The sequence below is a fragment of the Lissotriton helveticus genome, chromosome 10, assembly GCF_964261635.1.
Source record: "Lissotriton helveticus chromosome 10, aLisHel1.1, whole genome shotgun sequence".
NCBI lineage: Eukaryota > Metazoa > Chordata > Amphibia > Caudata > Salamandridae > Lissotriton > Lissotriton helveticus.
Window position 1 is genome coordinate 301,551,240 of NC_136071.1, and position 21,823 is coordinate 301,573,062.

The window sequence follows — 21,823 nt, forward strand, 5'->3', positions numbered from 1 at the left end:
TTACTTGCCTGACAACATATGCCTTAGATATGACAGCCGCCCTCTAGCCTTCCCACCCTCCTTCTCGGGCAGCCGGCTGCTGCCAGGTTTGTATACATGTCACCGTAGCAACAGCCAGCATAATAGAAAGAGGATCTCTGGTAACATAGAAGCCGGAAGTGGAAATTAGTAATCAGCAAAACAAAAGAAAGACTACGCGGGCCGCCAGTTCAGAGTATTCATTCTGCGTCGAAGAGAAAAGTAACCGGAAAATTCCGCTAGGGACACACCGCAACTGAAGCTTATTCCTAATTGACAAATACCAGTTTAGTAAAAGACTCAGGATGAATTAATCTAGATTAATAAGCAATGTAGACGTGTTTTAGTGTAATATCCGTAACTGCGATTTGTAAAGGAAAGCTCTCTTGAAGCAGAGAATTGTAGGAAATTGAAAATAATTCCTCGGTTTACTGGCAATTGTCTGCAAAGGGTTGGGAGTTGGCGAGGGGCGGTGTGTGCCAATCAGGTTTGCGCATTGTTATGAAAAATGTGTGCCCCAAAGAAATTGGCAACAAGGGCAAATGTAATAGTAAGTCTGTTCTGCATTACCAAATAGGTTATAAACTGTTGTGTGTTGCTAAGTTACCAGGAATCAGGGCTTTAAATTGGCCGGGTCCCACCTGTGCTGAGCACCCGGCAGGTTTTTTGAAGGAGGCCTCGAAATGCCAGGTGAGCGTTGCAGGGGAAGGGAAATCCTTTCAAGAGAGTCATTTTCTCTCTGGATTTCCCTTCTCTTTTTGAAACTAAGGAGCAGCAACATTGTTGTATTGTTACCAGGGCTTTAAGTCGAAGCGTTTTCAATATTATAGACTAGCCATAGTTGCTGCTTATATATCTTATGCAACTAGCAACCATTGACAAAGCCAATAGTCCTGAATTGTTGTAGGCAATGACGGAGACAGCAAAATACAAGTCGGGTGGCAGCTTTTTAGCTTACATGTTTTTTAGCCACAACCTTAATTACATTGGCCATGCCCCTTTGAGAGACCCCCAGTGTTTTCATCCCACTTAAAGCCTTGCCAGGAATGATTGACTAGCAAGCATTCCTGGAATGTTTGTATTTGAGATATAGGAGTTAGTGGAGCGGCAGTTGGAAGGACACCATTAGAGTTGATAGTGTCATTCTGCGCTCCTCAGCAATAAAGGTTTTACTACATTTCTGCATCCAGTGTGTTATTCTACACTGGTGACGAGCGCTGAGGCGCTATAAAGCCTACTCATGCGGGATTTCAAGCGGAACTGTATCCTGGTTTTTTGAGCATTTTGAGGCTTTCATGCCTAACCACTACTTTTGGAAAACGTGCTGTTACAGTGTGTTGCTGTGCTCATTTTGTGCGACTACCTTGAGAGTACAGAGGGGAGAGAAACTTATTTAGCCTTGCCAAGCGAGGAGAAAATGTCTTATGCCCACCTGAAGAAAGCTTTGATCAGGAGGTATGGGTTGACCCCAAAACTATACAGGCAGAAGTTGAGGGCCTGTAAGAAGCTGGAGTCAAGCACTTGGGTGGAGTATGTGTCCTATTTTTGCAGATCACTGGATGGTTGGGTGAAGGGTAGCCAGGTAAATTATTTTCAAGACCTCTATGATTTGGGTGCATGGGAGTACTTGTCTGGTAGTTGTTTTCCAGAGCTATGCCAGCTTTTTATTGACAGTAAGCTGACAGACACCAGGAAGCTTGCTGTGGAGTTGGACTGCTGGGTCAGTACCAGGGTCCACAAAGGTCATGTGGGAGACTTTGCCAAAGATGGGCAGGGTCCCCAGCAGAAGAGTGGGGGACAAGGGTAAACAGAAGGAGTTCCAAAAAGGGCCCCAAAGTAATCCCCAAGGGAAGGATTCCCGGCCCCCCAGTAAGAAGAAGCCATGGGTCCCTGCAGGTAAGTCTGCCCAGAAGGGCCCCCGGGCATGTTATGGTTGTGGTCAGGTAGTCCACTTCGTAGGGGATCCTAGGTGTCTCAAAAAGACCACCACCGAACCCACAGGTGCGCCGCCGCCTGAGTTGAGTAGTGTAGCCTTGGGCAAGGAGTTGGGTTCCCAGGAGGGTGGGAACTAGCAGAGTTGACCCTGATCTCAGTGTGACAGCTGTCAGTTGTCAGCTAGTGGCTGAAGAGCAGGTGGTCCCCAATGTACTTTACACAGCAGTTGCAGCTGACATCTCAGAGTGCCTCCGCAAAGTGGCACAGGCTCCCTTTGAGTGGGGGGGATCTCAGGTACCTTAAAAGTAGTTGTGATGCCAGCCATTCCTGTTAACTGTCTGCTAGGCAACGACCTAGAGAGTTACCCTTGGGAGAAGGTGGAGCGTAATTCTCATTTGGAGATGTTGGGTCTGCCTGAGTGGGCATGTGTGACCACTCAGTCTATGGCAGCCGGTAAAGATAATCAAGAGGACCTGGAGCCTGAAAGAGTGGCCCAGGTGCCTGCCAGAAAGAGAAGAGGCAGGGGGAATGGTAAACTGGCCTCCAAAGTTCCCACGGTCCAGTAGGAGGCAAGCCTTGAGGGGGATGCCCTGGAGCTTACAGGGGAGCAAGTGGCCGAACTGGGGGACCTGCATGAGCTGACCCATTGGCAGCAGGAAGGGGGCCCTCCAGGGACGATTTCTGTAAGGAGCAGCAAGAATGCCTTTCTCTCGTTGGTTTGCTGCAGCAGGTGATCAGTCCGGATCACTTTGGATTTACTGGGAGACTGATCTCCAATATAGTGAGCCTAAGGTTGCTGAGCCTGGGTCACCCCGTGTGCTGGTGGTACCCCAGCGCTTCAGAGCCTTCCTACTGGGTCTGGCTCATGATGTGCCTTTGGCAGGGCATTTGGGGCAAGATAAGACCTTTGAATGGCTTGTCACCCACTTTTACTGGCCTGAAATGCTCAAGAACTCCGACACCCACTGTAGGTCTTGCCAGACTTGCCAGGCAAATAGTAAGAGTAGGAGGAAGTGCAAGGCTCCTCTCAAACATTTTCCTGTAGTCAGCAACCCCTTTAAGAGGGTGGGTATTGATATTGTGGGGCCTCTGGATCCCAAGAAAGCCATGGGCAACAGCTTCATCCTGGTCTTGGTGGACCATGCCACCCGATACCCCGAAGCCATCTCTCACCGGACTGTGACAGCCCTTGTGGTGGGTCGGCCGTTGATGGGGAACTTCTCCCGTGTGGAATTCCCCAGAGAGGTGGTGTCTGACTGGGGCACCAACTTCATATCCAAGTACATGAAGTCCCTGTGGCTGGAGTGCGGTGTTACCTATAAATTCAAGGTAATGGGCTGGTTGAGAGATTCAACCGGACCCTGAAGGGCATGATTATGGGTCTTGGTGAACCCATGAGGCATAAGTCCTTAGGGTTCAGTCCCTTTGAACTCCTGTATGGACATCCTGTAAGAGGATCTCTCAGTCTGGTCAAAGGCTTGGAGAAAGCTCTTAGTAAACCTCGCTAGGATGTATATAGCTACATGCTGGCCTTTGGGAACCTGACCAAGTACTTCAGACAACTCATTCAGGTGAATCTGGAAGCCAGCCAGGAAGTAATGAAACACTGGTATGATCAGAATGCCATTCTGTTTGAGTTTCAGCCTGGTCAGAAAGCGTGGGTCATGGCCCCAGTGGAACCTTGTGCGCTCCAGGACAAGTGGACTGGGCTATTTGAGGTGGAGGAGGGCAAGAGTAATGCCACCTATCTGGTGGACTTGCAGTCTCCAAGGAACCCTTTGCCAGTCCTACATGTGAACCGCTTTAAGCCCCACTTGGAGATGCTGGAATGGTGGAGGAGACTGAGCCTCTTCCTGTCATGAGCTCCACGCCACATGTCATGATTGTTTGTTCACACACTTCTTGTTTGTGCAATCATGCACAGTGGCTGCATAAACATAGTACATTTTTTAATTCTGAAGACATTTATAAACAGGTATAATTATCAAGAACTATTGTGTTTGTAAATCGTCAGTAGGAAAGCCTTGCTGCACATGTCTTTGAAAAGCAAGCATTCAAAAGAACTGCCATGTGTATTTAAATGAGGATGCGCATGGTTTAGAAAAGGAGTTAGTCACAAAGACTGCCATGTGTATTTAAATGAAGATTTAACTGTTATACACACACTCACTCCAGTATGTGTATTCTAATTAGGTACGTCCTGCACACGTTATTGCAGCCATCAAGCACCTGCCGGTGGTTAAACAAATGAGTCTCCAGCACGTGTGCCCTCAACCTATTTAAAGCTCAAGCATACAACTGAACATTGCTTTGCTTTATTTCCAGAAGAGATTCCACTTACCTGAAGTCTCCGGTCCTGCGATCCTGAGCCGTCCTGCTTCCTGTTCTGGTTTCCGACTTCTGAGGCATTTTCTGTGGCCTTCGGCTTTCAGCGACATCTCTCTGACTCGGCGCATCTCTTTCTAGAGGCGTTCCTTATTCTCAACCGCTCTCATTGGCGAGATACCTGCAGAAAAGAAAAAGAGGACAACATTTACGGAAAACGCAAACCATTGTATTTTGATGAGGCTTTTTTTAGTTGAACCAAGCTGTCGACAAACTATTACTGTGTGGGAACTGTTCTGGAACTTAGAAAAGTTACTGAGACAAAGCCTTAGAAATATTGGAAAAGAGTCAAAGCGCTTGGTAATATTTGAAAACTTTCATTTTGAGACAATTCTGACGGTATACAACCTTTACCACGCAACTTTTACAACGACCTACCTTTACCACGCAATTTTTACAACGCAGGATCCATTACAACGAAGTACCATTACAACGCATGTATTTACAACGCAGGTACCTTTACAACGCATACCATTACAACGTAAGTATTGGTAAGTATATAATTTTATCAAAAATATTATAAGTTTGAGTTTTTGGGTAAAGGGGTATTTTAAGGGTTCAGGGTCAGTTTTGGGTTTTTTGGTAAAGGGGTATTTTTAGGGTTCAGGGTCAGTTTTGGGTTTTTGGGTAAAGGGGTATTTTTAGGGTTCAGGGTCAGTTTTGGGTTTTTGGGTAAAGGGGTATTTTTAGGGTTCAGGGTCAGTTTGGGGTTTTTTGGGTAAAGGGGTATTTTTAGGGTTCAGGGTCAGTTTTGGGTTTTTGGGTAAAGGGGTATTTTTAGGGTTCAGGGTCAGTTTTGGGTTTTTCGGTAAAGGGGTATTTTTAGGGTTCAGGGTCAGTTTGGGGTTTTTGGGTAAAGGGGTATTTTTAGGGTTCAGGGTCAGTTTTGGGTTTTTGGGTAAAGGGGTATATTTAGGGTTAAGGGTCAGTTTTGGGTTTTTTGGGTAAAGGGGTATTTTTAGGGTTCAGGTCAGTTTTGGTTTTTTTGGGTAAAGGGGTATTTTGAGTTCAGGGTCAGTTTTGGGTTTTTGGGTAAAGGGGTATTTTTAGGGTTCAGGGTCAGTTTGGGTTTTTTTGGGTAAAGGGGTATTTTTAGGGTTCAGGGTCAGTTTTGGGTTTTTGGGTAAAGGGGTACAGGGTAAAAATTAAGTACAATAAAATTTAAATTACATTAAATTAAATTGATGAAATTAAAATAAATTAAATTAAATTAATTAAATTAAATTAAATAAAATTAATTAAATCAAATTAAATTAAATTAAATTATATTAATTTTAATTAATTTACATTAAAAAAAATATTATATACTTACCAATACTTACGTTGTAATGGTATGCGTTGTAAAGGTACCTGCGTTGTAAATACATGCGTTGTAATGGTACTTCGTTGTAATGTATCCTGCGTTGTAAAAATTGCGTGGTAAAGGTAGGCGTTGTAAAAGTATGCGTTGTAACGTCATACATCCAATTCTGACATTCAGTGAACTTTTCTGAGATCAAGAAAATAGACTATTATTATTTGTTCACTCACAGACCTCTTGTTAATTGAACATTGTTCACAGATTTCTAACCAGCTAATAGCAGCAAAACTCATGTATACCTATGTTACCTATGTTGATTACTTGATGTTAAGGTAATTGTTAGACTCTCAGTTGCATGCATATATTTTGTACAACAGCACACAATAGGTGAGCATCATGGTGTTTAATGATGTTTCTTTTATTCAGCAAACCTGAGCAGAAGGTTCTATAGCATATTTGGTGACATTTCAGAAGCCAGTGATTGAACAATCATAAACCCCACTAACAGCCAGTTCATGTTCCCAGAAGATTCCAGTTCCTATCCTGAAGCAGCTGGCAGTCTTGTTTTATTTCTCTTGTTTTGTTTTTCATCCATATCCCAATTCCCCCTGAGAGATCTTAACAGTATGATGCATAATAAAATCCTCATTCTTTGCATACTTTCAGAGGGATTGGGGAACAGTCCTCGTCCAAGTAAAAAGACCTGGATTTCAGGTAGTGGCTATCCTGACACTTCCTGACCTCCTGTCTGCTAAGGAACATGATGGGTCAGTGGAGAGTGTAACCCAATCCCCCGCCCTGACTCCTGAACAGCAGAGTGACTGCCCCCAACTGCTGGGACAGTTTGATGCTCTGTTCTCCCTGACCCCAGGTGTCACTCAGTGGTGTGTCCATGATGTGGATGCTGGGAACAGTCCTCCTGTGAAACACAAAATCTACAGGGTGACTGACAGGGTCAAAGCTTGCATCAAGGATGAGGTCTCCAAGATGTTAGCGCTAGGGGTGATTGAACCCTCAAACAGCCCTTGGGCCAGCCCAGTGGTCTTGGTCCCAAAGGCTGCCGCACCCGGTGCCACGCCAGAACTCCGGTTCTGTGTGGATTACCAAGGGCTCAATTCCATCACCAGGACTGTTGCACACCCTATCCTCGGAGCTGATGAGATCATAGATCGTTTGGGAGCTGCCCAGTACCTTAGTACGTTTGACTTAATGTCTGCGTACTTACAGATCGTACTGGCAGATTGCCTTAAAACACCTTCAATGATAAGCTTTTGAGAATCCCATTATACATGACGAGTTATCCTTGTCATTAGCACTGAACAGGTTTAATGATGGGGCCAAGGAGAGATCTGCATTTTCAACCCCTACCAATTCTGGGTGATGCCCTTTGGGTTGAAGAATGCCCCAGCCAACTTTCAGAGGTTGGTCAACCAGGTGTTGGCTGGACTGGAGGATTTCAGCGCAGCCTACCTGGATGACATTGCAGTGTTCAGTGCCACTTGGGAGGAGCATCTGCACCACCTTAGGGAAGTGTTGAACGCCCTGCAGAGGGCAGGCCTAACAATCAAGGACAGCAAGTGGCAGATCAGGCAAGGATCAGTGGTATACTTAGGACACCAGGTAGGAAGTGGCTAGGTGGCGCCACTACAGCCTAAGATTGACACAATTTTGGCTTGGGAGCCCCCCAAGACCCAGACAGAGGTGAGAGCCTTTTTAGGGATCACCAGATATTACAGGAGATTTGTCAAAGGGTACTGCACCATTGTTGCCCCCTTGACTGAGCTGACTTCCAGGAAGCAGCCCAGGAAGGCCTGTCAGAAAGCTTTTGATGCCCTGAAATCTGCCATGTGCAGAGCGCCCGTGCTCAAAGCGCCCAACTTCCCACAGCAATCTGTGGCACAGACAGATGCTTTAGAGCATGGTGTGGGGTCTCTGCTCTCACAACTAAATGAGGAGGGCCAAGACCAACTTGTAGCCTTCATTAGTAGGAGGTTACTTCCACTGGAACAGAGGTGGGGTGCAATTGAGCGTGAGACTTTTGCTGTGGTCTGGGCGCTGAAAAAGCTGAGGCCCTACTTGATTGAGACTCACTTCTGGGTTCAGACCGACCACAGGCCCCTCAGTTGTGGGGTGAGAACCCAAAGTTGTTGAGGTGGTCCATTTCCCTACAGGGGATGGACTTCATGTTGGAACACTGCCCTGGTACAGAACACGCCAATGCTAATGGTCTATTCAGATTTTTCCACCTTAGTGAAGAGAACTCCCAAGAGGGTGGTTAGTTCTCTTCACATTTCAGCCGGATGGGACACGTGTTTGACCTGGCATCATTGGTGTCGGTTTCCACTGTATTTTTGCCTTTGCCTCCTGTTATTTTGCTGTGTGTTGGACATTGTTTTGGCTGGACTAGATGCTTAGGGCACTTTGCCGCTGCTGTTCAGTGCCAAAGTGCAAGTTCTCCCTCTGTAAATTGTTGTTATAGATTTGTAAACCCATGATTGGCATATTTGATTCATTAGTCTGTCCCTAGTACATTGTTCTGTGTGTGCTCAGGGCCTATACATCAAATGCTGCTAGTGGGCTTGCAGCACTGATTGTGCCACCCACATAAGCAGCCTGTAAATGTAACTCAGACCTGCCACTGCATTGTCTGTGCAGAGTTTGGTACTGCATGTCGACCTGGCCAGTGTACCCACTTGCCAGGACCTAACCTTCCCTTTCCTTACATGTGAGACAACCCTAAGGTAGGCCCAAGGTACCCCTGAGGGCAGGGTACAGTGTATGTGAAAGGTAGGACATGCCCTGATGTATGTGGCATGTCTTGAAAGTGAAATACTGGCAATTGCATTTTTTCACTATTGCAAGGCTATCTGTCCCATAGGATAGAATGGGGGTTCATTTATAACCTCTTATAAATATAACTTCCCATTGGGACAAGATTGGTAGATACCGTTTAGTATGCCTGAACTCAGAATATAAGGATGCATCTTTTAGTGAGGCTGATGTTTACATTCTGTTTGAAAATACCACTTTTGGAAAGCAGGTCTTTTATTGCTTATCATTCTGTGGGCTTTTGATAGGTTTGTGTATTGACTGTCTGGCTTCGGAGTGACAGGGGCTGGGGATGTGCATTCTGTTCAGACTGCCCCTTGGGGGGTGGGGGGGGGGTGAGGTGTGTCCTGCATTCCGAGGGCTGGGTTGAATAGACCTGGGCTGCATTCAGAGTAGGTGGAGGAGATTTCTTTTACACCTGAATGGGCCTGGTCTGCCTTTGACACTACTGTCTCCACCTCCTGGCAGGAAGCTGCCCAGAGAGGACAGAACTGATTTTGGTTAGGTAAAGAAGTTCTCTGCCACCAGAGAACAAATAATGTTGTGCTATAAAAAGTGGGCCCAGACCCCAGACTTTTAGATCATTTCTGGAATTCAAAAGGAAGCTTTGCCAGGAAGAGCTGGAGAAATTGAATGAGAGGTACTGCCCCTTTGCTGTGTGCTGTCTGGGGTTGGCCTGCAGTGGCTGTTTCTGCCAAGGAAATGACTTTGCTTTGTGCTGTGTCCTCTGCTTGAGGACACAAAGACTTCACCCCCAGCTCCCCTGAACTCCCTTGCTGAGGGTTCTGACCTGCCAAGAGGTGCCTGTTGTTGTTCTGGGCGTCTAGAGATTGTCCCTGCTGTTGGGAGCTGGAAAAGTAACGCAACGAGGAGAAGCACGATGCATCCGCACCTGTTTCCGAGGCATCGCTGAAGAAATAGATGCAGGGCTTGCCCACGGCTCGGGAAATCGCTGCATGCTGCATCGAGTGCAACGATCTCTGAAGTCCGTGATCACCACAACAATTCCGACACAGGCCCTGCTGTGCGGCTGCACGAACCAACGCATCATCCCAGATTGTCACGCATTGCTTTGAGGTCTTCAGGTCTGTTGCATCGTTGGGGGACGCAGTAAGAAACCGATGCATCACCTCCCCACACAGTAAGAAACCGACATATCATTTCCTCTCCAGTAAGGAACAGACATCATCTCCCCTTTGCAGCAGTAACGAACCGACGCATCACCTCCCCAGAGCAAGGAACTAACGCATCACCTTCCCTGACGCATCCAAGGTACTTTGTGTGGAAAGTGTTGCATCTGCAATTTATTTTGAACAGAACTGTTTCTACCATGAAAGGCATATTTTTATTACTGTATTGTGGATTGTTGTTGTTTTGGTCTTGTATTTTTTAGATAATGATTACTTATTTTTCTAAACTGGTGTGGTGTCTATTTCAAGGGTTTTCACTGTATTACTGTATGTGTGCACAAATGCTTTACACACTCCCTCTGGGATAAGTCTGTCTGCTCATGCCAAGCTACCAAGTGGGTGAGCAGGGGTTATTTTAGAAGTGTATCCCCCTTAGCCTGACTTGGAAGAAAGGTCCCTCCTTGGATAATGGTGCAAACCATTGCCAACTAGAGACGCCCATTTTTAACAGTGTATATGAAAGCCAATGATTTTGTTTTGATCAAGAAACCCAATAGAGTCTTGAAAGGGGAATCTCAATTCACTTCTCCTGTTAGAGTGATCAAGACCAGGACAGCTTCAGTGTTACTACAAGATATAGGTTGGTGAAACCAGAACAGTTTGGTTCAGATATTTCAAAGACGCAAGCTGCTATACATGATCAAACATGTAAACTTTATGCTGAGAATGACTCAATGTGGTCCACTGATGTAGTGGGCCTAGGTAAGAACATTGGTTCTAATGAAAATTTGAGCAACACTCAGGATATCTCTTATTCTGTTCTCATGGGGGAATCTGCTTCAGAAGTTGGTAACACTATTAAAACCAATGCTCATGGGAGTGGCTTGAAGCGTCATGATGGCAGTAGCACTCTAAGAGTGCTCCAGACCCCTCCGTCATCCGCTCTAATCTTGAAAGTCCACCAGCACCAATAACCGACACAATACACCACACACGAAAGGCTGTAAGAGGCGGCTGGGCCCTGTACCTCCGGGAAGTCCCAGTGTGCAAAACAGCAGCTGTGGTGCTGATCGGCAGCCGTAGCCGACCAACGAGAACGTGGTGGCAGCGTGATCGGGATCAAAGGAGAAGCAGACAGGGGACTGGGTGCCGCTGCCGAGTCGTGTCTGAGACTCGCAGAACCCCCTGCCCCGGCTCGCTCTCTGCCCGTCACCCAGAGAAGACCGGGACTGACCTGGTAAATGCAGTGCCCAGTGGACTGCTCTTTGGCTCACCGAGATGGCAGTGGTGAGTGAGAGATGTGGGGCCAGGGACAGAGAATAGGCCTGCGAGGCAACAGACTGAGGCCAAGAAGAGACAGAACCACCTGAAGACACCTCCAGGGCAACACCTGGGCCAGACGGGTTCCCACTGGAATATTACATGGCATATCGGGACATACTTAAACCCCACCTCCACGCCCTGTATAACGTAGTGGTGAGAAATGGTGCCTTTCCACCAGAAACAGATGTGGCAACAGTGGTAACCATACCTAAAACACAGGCCCCTTTGGCTTCCTGTTCAGATTATCGCCCAATTTCTCTAATAAACACGGAAGTCAAGATCTACGCACCAATCCTGGCCATGCGCCTTAAACCAATCCTCAGCAGCCTCATTCATCCAGATCAATGCGGATTCATGCCGTTCCATAGTATGAGGCACTGTTTGCGGCGGATCCACTTGACATTGGCCCACCACGAGCTTGTCACACCATACTTAGCTCTTCTTTTGATTGATTTTTTTTAAAAAAGCCTTCGACGCAGTTGGTTGGCGATATCTGGTGGAGGTGCTAAGCGTGGTAGGCATGGGGCACTACTTCCATTGCCTAGTTCGAGTGCTGTATTCCAACCTCTCTGCAAGGGTGCTAATCAACGGAACTCTTTTGGAGGTCTTCCCCATTCGAAGAGGGACGAGGCAGGGATGTCCGCTGTCACCTCTCTTCGCCCTAGCGATCGAACCATTAGCCTGTCTCATCCGGGCAGATACACAGATCCAGGGGTGGCGCTGGCGAGGCGTACATGAAGACCATATTGCACTATATGCGGACGATGTTCTGCTCTTCCTTGCAGACCCAGTGTGTTTGGGCCGCAGATGCCTCCAGATTCTCCAGATTCTCAGATCCTTCAAACAGACCTCCGGTCTATGCCTGAATTCTGCTAAGTCGACATTGGTGCATCTCCACACATCTACGGAATGCATAGATTGGCAGTCAACTACTCCCATAAGACGATTGTCCTTTAAACATCTCGGTATTTGGGTCGCATTACTCCTGGACCTTGCATGGACACTTAACGTTAGCCCATTAGTCAAGAAAACCAAAGCAGACCTCCGTAGGTGGCACACTCTTCCACTCAACCCCATGGGGAAAATTGCCCTATTTAAGATGATGGTTCTCCCCCGGTTCCTGTACATAGTCCAGAACACCCCAGTCTACCTCTCTTGAGGATGGTTCTGGGAGCTGGACGGCCACGCCAAGGCATTCCTCTGGGGTAGCTCGAGATTACGTATGGCCTTCACCCATACCCAAATAGCCCCATATGACAAAGGCATGGGCATGACTACTTATACTACCTGGCTACCCGCCTTCTAGTGGTGCATGACTGGTTTAACGGTGGCTGGCCTGACCCAGCCTACCATGTGGAACTCGAGAGCCTAGGATTCTCCTGAATCCAGGCGATGCTCTATGGAGACCCAATCCCTCGCAAACTCCCCCATGGCGACATAAGAGGTACTGCTCGCCTGGCACGCTGTGCTGCGTCACATACACTGGGAGACTAGGCTTACACTGCAGACCACCTTGTGGCACGGCAACTGGCTTCACTAGGTAGGGGCATTAGAGGGGTTTAAAAAATGGGACCTAATCCGTATAACATAACTTGGGGACGTGTGGAAGGGTGATCATATACGCCCCTTCCAAGACCTAAAGACTGTCTACTCACTGCATGCTTCACAATTCTACAAATACTTGCAACTCTGACATACTCTTACCCTATATGCACCTGCTGGTACCAAATATCCAGGATTCAGTTCCCTAGAGGGCCAAACCTTGATGGGCAGTCTTGGGAGAGGAGGGCTATCTAAGATTTACCACTCACTACTTTACAACTTCCCATCCACTCTTAACCCCCTTCGACATAGGTGGGAAACATGGCTGGGCCCATTGGAAGTCGAGGACTGGAGTTACACCCTAATGGCTCCCACAGTGATTACTATTTCTGCCAGGCTCCGGCTGGTCCAAGTGTATTATCTCCACTGCGCATATCTCACCCCTGTTCTCCTACACCGGCCAGGGTTCTTGACCACCCCGGCTAGCCCCCGTTGCAAGACAGAACCCACAGACTTTGATCACAAGGTCTGGGGCTGCAGTCACCTCACCCCATATTGGACGACAATAGTGTCCAAGCTGAGCAACTTGTTGGGCTGGGAGGTCCCGCTTAACCCCCTAACCCTACTCCTGAGAATTATGGACGGCATAGACAGGTCCCGGACAGACAACACTTTCCTGGGGACGGCCATCATAGCAAATGTGTCATTACGGCCGCATGGAAAAACCCTGCCCCCCAGCATAATCAGATGGCGCAAAGGGCAGTGGCGGCTGGTTTTAATTGGCAAACGGGGTGTTGCCCTACCAGTGGCTGGGAGAAGAGAGAGAAATGCACATAATGTGGAGCAGCAGCTTTAAAGCGCTTTGCTCAGTGCTCACTGCTCCGTGCAAATTCTAGGTTTTTTTTTTGTAAAGGAAGGGGTGAGGATGAGGTCAGAGTGAGACGAGTCGTCCTGCCCATGTGTTGGCCGGGGGCGAGGGCAATTGCTCGCCCTCAAGGCACACACAAGGAGAGTGATGTCATCATGATGGGAGTGGCCGGAAGAAGCAGCAATGGATAGCTTTTAAATTGGGCGCTTATGCTGTAGCCCAAAGCGGTACAAAAGGGGGTGGTGATGGACGGAGCATCTGAACCAATCAAACACTCTCACCCAGTCAAAAGATCTGGGTTCAATCCATCACCGTTCTTTAGCCCACTCCGCCACCCCAGTTCAGACATGGCCATATGCAAATCAGTCTGACCCTGTGCCTCATGGGAACAGTCCAGCCCGAACTGCCAAGCCGTGCCTTTCCTGGACCGGAAACAAGCTTCCTAGGACGGTTTTCTGGCATTTCAGCCGTCTTCAGCCAGGCTTGCTTGAATCCAGTGGCAAAGTGAGCAAGGGACTCACATCTGAGCATACCCTGCCAACTTATGGCGAACAAAGCGGTACAAAAGGGGGTGCTGATGGACAGAGCATCTGAACCAATCAAACACTCACACCCAGTCAAAAGATCTGGGTTCAATCCATCACCGTTCTTTAGCCCACTCCGCCACCCCAGTTCAGACAGGGTCAAGACTGATTTGCATATGGCTGGTTTCAAACTGGAATGGCATGGTGAGCAAAAAAAAACGATGGATTTAGGCCCAGATCTCTGTACTGGGGTGAATGTATGACATTGTTCTCCATTCTGTCCATCACCTGTTGTTTTTGCGTATGCTGTAGCCCAGGCATTTTCAGCAGAGCGCTGTTGAACTAAATGGTAAGGGACAGGGCTGGCCTACATTGACAACGTGAAGTGGGTGGCAACAACAACTGAGGCACTCCCTTCATGTTTGTGTTACTGTTTATGTTTAAGCTTCCTGATTGGGCAATGGAAGCTGGGGGAGTGAGCTGTGGAAGAGTTTGTCTACACAGCAGCAGCTCCGATTTCATTTCCGTGGTATTGAGCATTTATTTATTTATTTATTTTAAGGTTTTATAGAGCGCGTAGTAACCCTAGAGCATCCCAGCGCTTGAACCTGAACTCAGGAGGGGTCAGCATCGGAAGGGGTTAAGGGTCAAGGAAAAAGAAGGGTCTTCAGTGCCATCCTGAACTGAAGAAGATTAGGTTCAGTTCTCAGTCTCCGGGGGAGGTTGTTCCAGTGTTTGGCCGTGTGGACCGAGAAGCGGCGTCCTCCGGACCGGGCTTTTTTAACTCTGGGGACAGTGATGAAGTTCTCTCCGCTTGAACGGAGGGCCCTACTCGCTTTGTAAGGGATGATGAAATCCTTGAGGAGGGGTGGGCCTTTGTTATGGAGAGTCTTATGGGCCAGGCAAAGGGCCTTGAAAGCAACCCTTTCTCTGACTGGGAGCCAATGAAGGAGCTTCAAGGCTGGCTTTGCCGAGGATCTGGCGGGGGTGTCGGTAAGTAGGCGGGCCGCGGCGTTTTGAATTTTCTGCAGGGTATTGAGTGTAGCTTCGGGGGCACCCAGGTAGATTGCGTTGCTGTAGTCAAGTCTCGCCAGGATGAGGCCCTGAATCAGAAGTTTCTTGGAGGTGGCGGGAAGCAGGGGGAAGACCTTTCTGCAGGCCCTGAGAAGTCCGAAGCAGATTCCTGCCGTCTTTTTGGCCTGTGTTCTAAAGCTCAGGTCCTTTTCGAGCCATACGCCCAGGCTCTTGACCTCCTCCTTGGGTGCAGGGGGGTCACCTAGACAGTCGGGCCAGATGTAAGGCATGCAGCAGGTGTTCATGTTGGCTCATGTTTATCGTTCAGGAGGGAAAGCACTAGTGCGCAAAGTATAACTACAGTGCAGTGTGCAGTCACAGCGTAAGGCTCGGGTGAGAAGAGAACATTTCTTAAATTAACAAGGTCGATGTAAAATAATGACTTGGAACTAGCTATAGCCAGTTTGACGAGATATTTATTTGCTAATTCCAGGATGTTAAGGGCCGTGCCTAGATCTGAGCGGAAAGAGCAGGTCACTTCACAAACAAACACGCATTCAGTCAGACAAGGCAAGCTTCAAGCTGCAGCTGGGGCTAAATGAGGAATAATGGGCGGATGGGGCATGTCTGATCTGATAATCAATCTATACTGTTATTAATATTTTCAAAGCCATTTCTGGAACCTGTTAAGTGAATCGCACCTGTTCCAATCACATCCGAGTGCCTAGCCGCGCACCATAAATCAGAGAGATGAAATATAAGAGCCCCTGAAAGCCCAGGGACATGGGCTAATGGGAGCGACAGCCAGGGCGCACGTGCTGTTCGGAGCCGGGGCAACGCCGCGCTGCCGGTCTCGAGGCGGGATGATGTTTGGCTGAGTGAACAGAGGAGCAGCGGTTAGAGTTAGTTACCTAGTGTACCGCGTCGCCATTTTTTTCCATTTTTTTATCTGTGACACTGATTATTTTCATTTCATCGTGGGCTTATCTATGCTTCTATACTGCGGAACACCCCTGCCGTTCAGTTCCAGGCTAGAGGCGGTTTAATTGTATATCAAACAGAGGTAGCAATGTGTGTAACAGGATTGTAGCCAAGGAGATTGGCTATTGCTCGCCGCGAGGCACAGCTGAGGTAAACTCTGGGGTATTTTTCATATGTTTCAATATTTCAAGTCTACATTATCGCAAGCACTCGTCTGCTTCTGCTTAGGGACTTTTTTCTCTGTTCAACTGACTCTATTTAACTGTCTTGATAGAACACGACCAGTAGAGATCAGTAAAATGCCAGAAGTGCTTTCTGCTTGTTCAACTGCCTCTATTTAATTGTCTTGATAGAACACGACCAGTAGAGATCAGTAAAATACCAGAATTGCTTTATGCTGAGGGACTTTCTTTTATTTTCTTTTTCTGGTAACTGCCTCTTTTTAACTTTATAGCTAGAAAACGACCAGCAGAGGTCAGTAAAATGCCAGAATCACTTTAGCATTCTCTAAATTCCAGTCCATAGAAATTGTCTTTCATAAACACCCGTAGTCAATAATATTTTTTTCAAATCTTGTATTTTCAGTGATATGACAACTGAATGCCCTGATTTTATATTAAAAACAGCTTTGGACTGTACCATTTTCTGCAATATTTCTCTCCATGTGTTCCCATACCTGGCGTGTCACGCAGTTCAGTACTTACTTTCCCTCCCCTCCATCTTAAAGAACAGTAGATGTTTCAGCACCCAGGCTAATGGTGCTGCATAGCTAAATACATATAAGGTCCCAAAGGCGAGACCGATTGCATTGCAAATGCTTGGATTTTTTTTGCTGTGGGGAAAGGGTGATGTAGCAAGCTTGCATTCCTATGTATCTTTATGTTTTGGCAACTTATCTTATGTATTTTGGTGCTATATGGCTTTTGTTCTCCTTGTATTGCTTTAATCTGCTTTCTATATTCTATTTGGAATTTACAATATGGGTCTGAGAACTTCCAGGCACTATTCCTTGCCTGTCATCAGAGCCATCTGGATGTCGCCAGTGTCGTGGGTCCTATTTCCAGGAATACAGTACTCTCCTTCAGACAAGGCCACCTGACTCGTCAGTGGAATCTACGTACACAGCCCCGCTACACGAGCTCAAGCTGCCTTGTTTCCAGCATATTATGATTTGACAATCCCAATCGAGTTTCTGCATAAAGGAGGGACACTAGGCTTGAAATCGGTAGTCTCCACCAAGGAAAGTTGTGTCTTTTGATTAATAATGTCTCACTATTTTTAGGTCTCGCGTGGCGTACTGCGCACATGCGCAGTCGAGCTTGCCAGATTTTATGTTTTAGAGTGTATTTCACTAGCGAGGGTTAAGCTCCGCCCCTCTTCTCCATTGGCTGGCGTCACCGTTCATGCAAAACGGTGGCCAGCCATTGGAGAAGAGGTCCTAGTGACGTTCTTTTTTCTCTTTTAGCCCCGTCCTTTTCAGATTGGGTTCTATTACTTCCTGCTGGCGTAAAAGGTTTCTTAGCTTCTTTATGGGTCCAGGTGGCCCCATAAAGAAGATAAGGAACCTTTTATGTCAGCAGGAAGTCAGTCTGAAAGGGACAGGGATAAAAGACAAAAGGCTGTGTCATGGCGAGCGTTTGTTATCTTTCTTTTATCATGTTTCTCTGTCGCGGTCCGTTTTACTCTCTCTTCTTTTTCCGCGTTTCAGTCGATAGCCTTTTTTGTCTATTTTGCAAACTTTTTTCCCGTTCTTCTGTCCCTATCTCTTCTTCTTTCCATTTCTTTTCTAGTTCGCAACTTAACGAATGTGAACTGTAATGTACTAACCCTGGAGTACGTTGTCGCTACTCTAACAGTTGAAGGTTCGAGTATTTTGCTAAACAATACCAAAACATGAGTTTGTGTTTAATTATGCTGCCGTTGGCTCAGTGGGCTTACACATCGCTACCAGTGGTCTGTGGCCGACCCCCATGCTCACAGTTTCAAAGTTAGAGGGTTTATTCAGCATTTCATCCTTCCGAGATCGATACAATTGTCGAGCGGCGGGAACGTGACTGGACGGACGGCTGCCTTCTTCAGCGTTTGGAGACGTCTTTGTCATTCCCAGGTACACGTTTGTGGTTATATTAAGTTACCGCCCACAGACGGTTTCCCGGACTGGTAGTTTGGTACGGTGGGAATCGCCTCAGCCCCTGCTCCCTGACTGCGTCACTTGTGTGTTGTTCTTTGTTCTTATCGTGCACTTTGAGTTATGCAAAGGTGGAGACGACACTGCAGCCTAGCAGAGGGGGTACTTCTGCGCCCTGAAAGGGGGGGACGCCACTGTGACCCTGGGTGGCGTGCACTAGCTGTCCCTGGGACGTCTTTGACAGTATTGGGGCCCTCCCCTATACAAGACCTGAAACAAGCCCCTTCACCACGAACTCGGAGGCCCCTCTCACCGTTCTAACCCATCTGTGCTGCAGTCCCACTGACTGGAACGCCGCCCCCCAGCCAAATGTCGTCCCCCCCCCCTGGGCTATGGTGAAAGAGTTCAAGGCTAAAACTAGGCCCGGACTAGCAGGCCTCGCGCAGCAGGACCCCTGGATGTCCCATTAACATATCCCCCTCCCCCACAGCACCGAGGAGCCCCCACGGCCAGGCCACGTCTCTTCTCAGAGTATTTATTCCTGTTCGCCCGTTAGTGCCCCCGGTGGCCCGAAGACAGCTGCTGTCCCGGGGACACCCCATAATCTCCGATCAGCAGAGCCGAGCACACCCCGACCTCATCAATCCAGCGGTGGGTGAGGTCCTGTCAGATCTCTGTCTCAGTGACCTCCCCCTATCCCCCCACCTTTGTAACAGCCGAGCCTCCCCCCCCCCTCCAGGCTGTCTCAGCCTGAAGGGAAGGGGCGTCAGGAGGAGACAGCCTGGAGGGTCTCACCTTCACCTCTGCTGACGTCACCTGGATGATAACCTGTGTTTTCTGCGGCATCGGAAGGCTGATGATCGAGACGGGCCCTCGCTCATCGGAAACCCCGTTGTCGCGATTTTTGCGACAGAGCGTTCAGTGACATGGTTGTATAAGTTACCTCAACCCTAAGGCCACGCAGAGGAGCCCCGCCAGAAGTATAACAGGAAAAACCCTAAGGCCACACAGAGGAGCCCTGCCAGAAGCATTACAGGAAAAACCCCAAGGCCACGCAGAGGAGCCCCGCCAGAAGCATTACATGGAAAACAGGTGGGATCTAAATATTGCCCCCCCCTCCCCCGCCCCTGAGGGGGAGAAAGCGCGACATCGTTTCACTTACAATACAATGCAGAGAAAGCGCTGGGGGGAGGCACCCACCCGGATTACTGTCACCAAGATTACCCCACCCGATCACGGTCAGCCAAGAGGCGCCCACCCCGAACACTGCAACACAAGAGACGCCCATTCATGATCACTGCCACCCAAGAATCACCCACCCTGATCGCTGCCACCCAAGAGGCACCCACCCCGAACACTGCCACCCTTGCATTCCCTCCCCGAATACTGCCACCCAAGAGGCACCCACCCGAACACTGCCACCCTAGCATTTCCACCCCGAACACTGCCACACAAGAGGCACCCACCCCGAACACTGCCACCCTAGCATTCCCACCCCGATCACTGCCACCCATCCTGAAACCGAGAGTTAAGGAGCGTTAATTGTCCACAATTCACAGCCCCAAAAGGTTCACCCCTGGGCCTCGCTGCTGGAACTTCATCAGTAAATTATTTACTGATTGGCATGGTGTGTTTCTCCGCTAGATTACCCCCTGCTGTGGAGTCAAGCTTCCCTAATGACACCAAAGTGCGAAGACCCTCTCGCAGCCCACGCCGTGTACCGATGCGCATCGGACGGAACCGACACTCACCTCTTCAAGCAACGCCCATTGGTTGGGTGGGTGTTCCCGCACCCGCCGGACACTTCTTCCCCCCACGCCCCGTACCCTCCTTTTCTTCTGCACCCCTTCTCACATCCGTCCGCTCGCACCTCTGGACCCATGTAAATTAACCAATCAGAAACAGCCAACACTTGTCAAGATCACCCCGCAAGTGATATACTTCTGACCCCATATACATAGTCATTCATCCTAGGTGACACTGCGCATGCGCAGGAGCTGCTTTGACTGAGTCGACAATCAGGCCCATGGCAGGTCCATAGATTTCATTCGGAGGAAGTGCCAGCTGGCGCTCATGTAAAATGCTCCAGTACCTTCAAGCTGATTTCGCTGGACATAAAACTGCAAAGAATGCCCCATAAAGGACTGGTTTATGTCCTGCTGGCAATCAGCTCTGCCCGTAACAGGAGTGAGTCAGACGCGATTCTTCCTTAGGGACTGGTCATGCAGAGATAGTGACCGCTCCTTAGGCACTGATCGTGGGGAATGACTTAACAGCCCAAATGATACACCATTTTGGCAGGAACCTTGAAATGGTGTTGCAATAGACACCGTTTGTGTTCTAAAAGGAAGCATAGCAGTGCAAGCCGGTGGAGGGGAATATGCCTATTCCGGGGTTGTTTCACATTAACGTCAATCATTTGTTTTTAAAATATAGCCGGACCACTGAAATTATTCAATAAGCGGAAGTGGCGTTTTGTGCTTGTTTTCTGACGCCCTGCTCCATTTCCGTGTGCACCCCGTAGCGGGGTTGCTCGGTGTGCCCCGTCCCTAAGTTTGTACAGTTCCCCCTCTGTCACCCTCTCCTTGAAGTGGAGATTAACAACTGCCATAAACAGATCGCCCTTGCCTTCCAAATAAGCAGGCGTTTTATGGCCCTAATAAAAAATTTAGATCGGGCTATGGGTTCTTGAGGAGACTGGGGCATGGCCGGGGGTCTAGAAGGGGCGCTGCCAGGCCAGGCAAAAGGGTCGGAAATGACGACGGGTTCTTTATGTACCTTAGAGACACCAGGAGAGAGGCTTCAGAAGCAGGCACGAAAGGGCAGTGCGGGCTGCGCAGGTGTGACTCAATGTGCCAGAGTAAACATGCTTTATGTAACCACTGCTCCGCCGTTATGTGATGGGAACTGCGAGTATCAGCGTTAAATCCATGCTGTCTCTATAAAAGAATGTGCAAATATTCGAGTTCCGTTGCCTATGTGGAGTCCGTGATTGCGAGTCAGTGTGCACACATACACAGAGAGCACACGCCAGTATGAAGCTAACCAGGGCCTACCTCGTGTTGTGCATAACAAGGTGACGGGCTCGTCAGGAACTGTAAGTGTTGGACGAGAGCCTTAAGGCAAGGTGTGTGTGTGTCATACTTCCCTGTCGGTATGATAAGGGGTTCTCCATTCGTGTCTGTTATTGTTATGTGTTAATAGTTGTAGATGCGGGGCACGTTATATTGTGTCCAACAGGGTTGGTTTCGTTAGTGTGTTGCTTAAATTGACACCCTATATTTTTTTCAGATGGACACTGCGTCAATTCGAGTGTTACGTAACACCTGTATTTTGAATGTTCATTTTATCAGCTATCATTTATCTACCACCACGGGTGACCTAAACCAGCTGGGGTTGCTTACCAGGTGTGTGGGCTGTCTGCCACTGTCGGCTGTCTCTTTTCCTGAGGTATCTCTGACCAGCCGCGCCATCGTCCCCGGGTTCTTCGCAGTGGTCGATGCAGGGAGGTGGGCTCTTCGGTGCTGTAATACAGAACGAGAGGTCGGCGTTATTTCAAGAGGAGGCATAAATACATGGCAGTCCGGTGCTGTGTGTGCTGTGTCGCCGTATGTGGTGTGTTGCTGCGTGTGGCATGTTGCTTCATGTGTTAGCTTCTAGGTCTGAAGGGCACCATTAGACTGGCGGCTCTTTCAAGAACCTGAAACCTTTCTGGGGTTTCTCTCCGACCCACTGAATACAGCAGGGGCAAAAAATGCTATCCTGCGTTTTAGGAAAGTTTTGATGTATGTCTTAATAGGTAAACCCATCAAAAGTCACAAAATTATTAACGCATGCCCTCATAAT

The 21,823-nt window shown here is 48.3% G+C and overlaps 1 protein-coding gene across 3 annotated transcripts in view; it reads right to left on the reverse strand.

The window, feature by feature from the left end:
- KIF9 (kinesin family member 9) overlaps positions 1-21,519 on the reverse strand; it is a 691,235-nt gene extending 669,716 nt beyond the window's left edge. For 2 of the 3 annotated variants that reach the window (XM_078664229.1, XM_078664228.1), the window contains exons 1-2: positions 21,382-21,519; positions 4,295-4,459 (exon numbers count right to left, since the gene is read on the reverse strand). In XM_078664229.1, the coding sequence (XP_078520355.1) occupies positions 4,295-4,409 (115 nt within the window). In that variant the 5' untranslated portion in view covers positions 4,410-4,459; positions 21,382-21,519. Of the gene's footprint in view, positions 1-4; positions 137-4,294; positions 4,460-21,381 lie in introns of those variants that run through there. The other variant, XM_078664230.1, reaches the window with a different exon arrangement.
- Between the last annotated feature and the right edge of the window lie 304 nt (positions 21,520-21,823).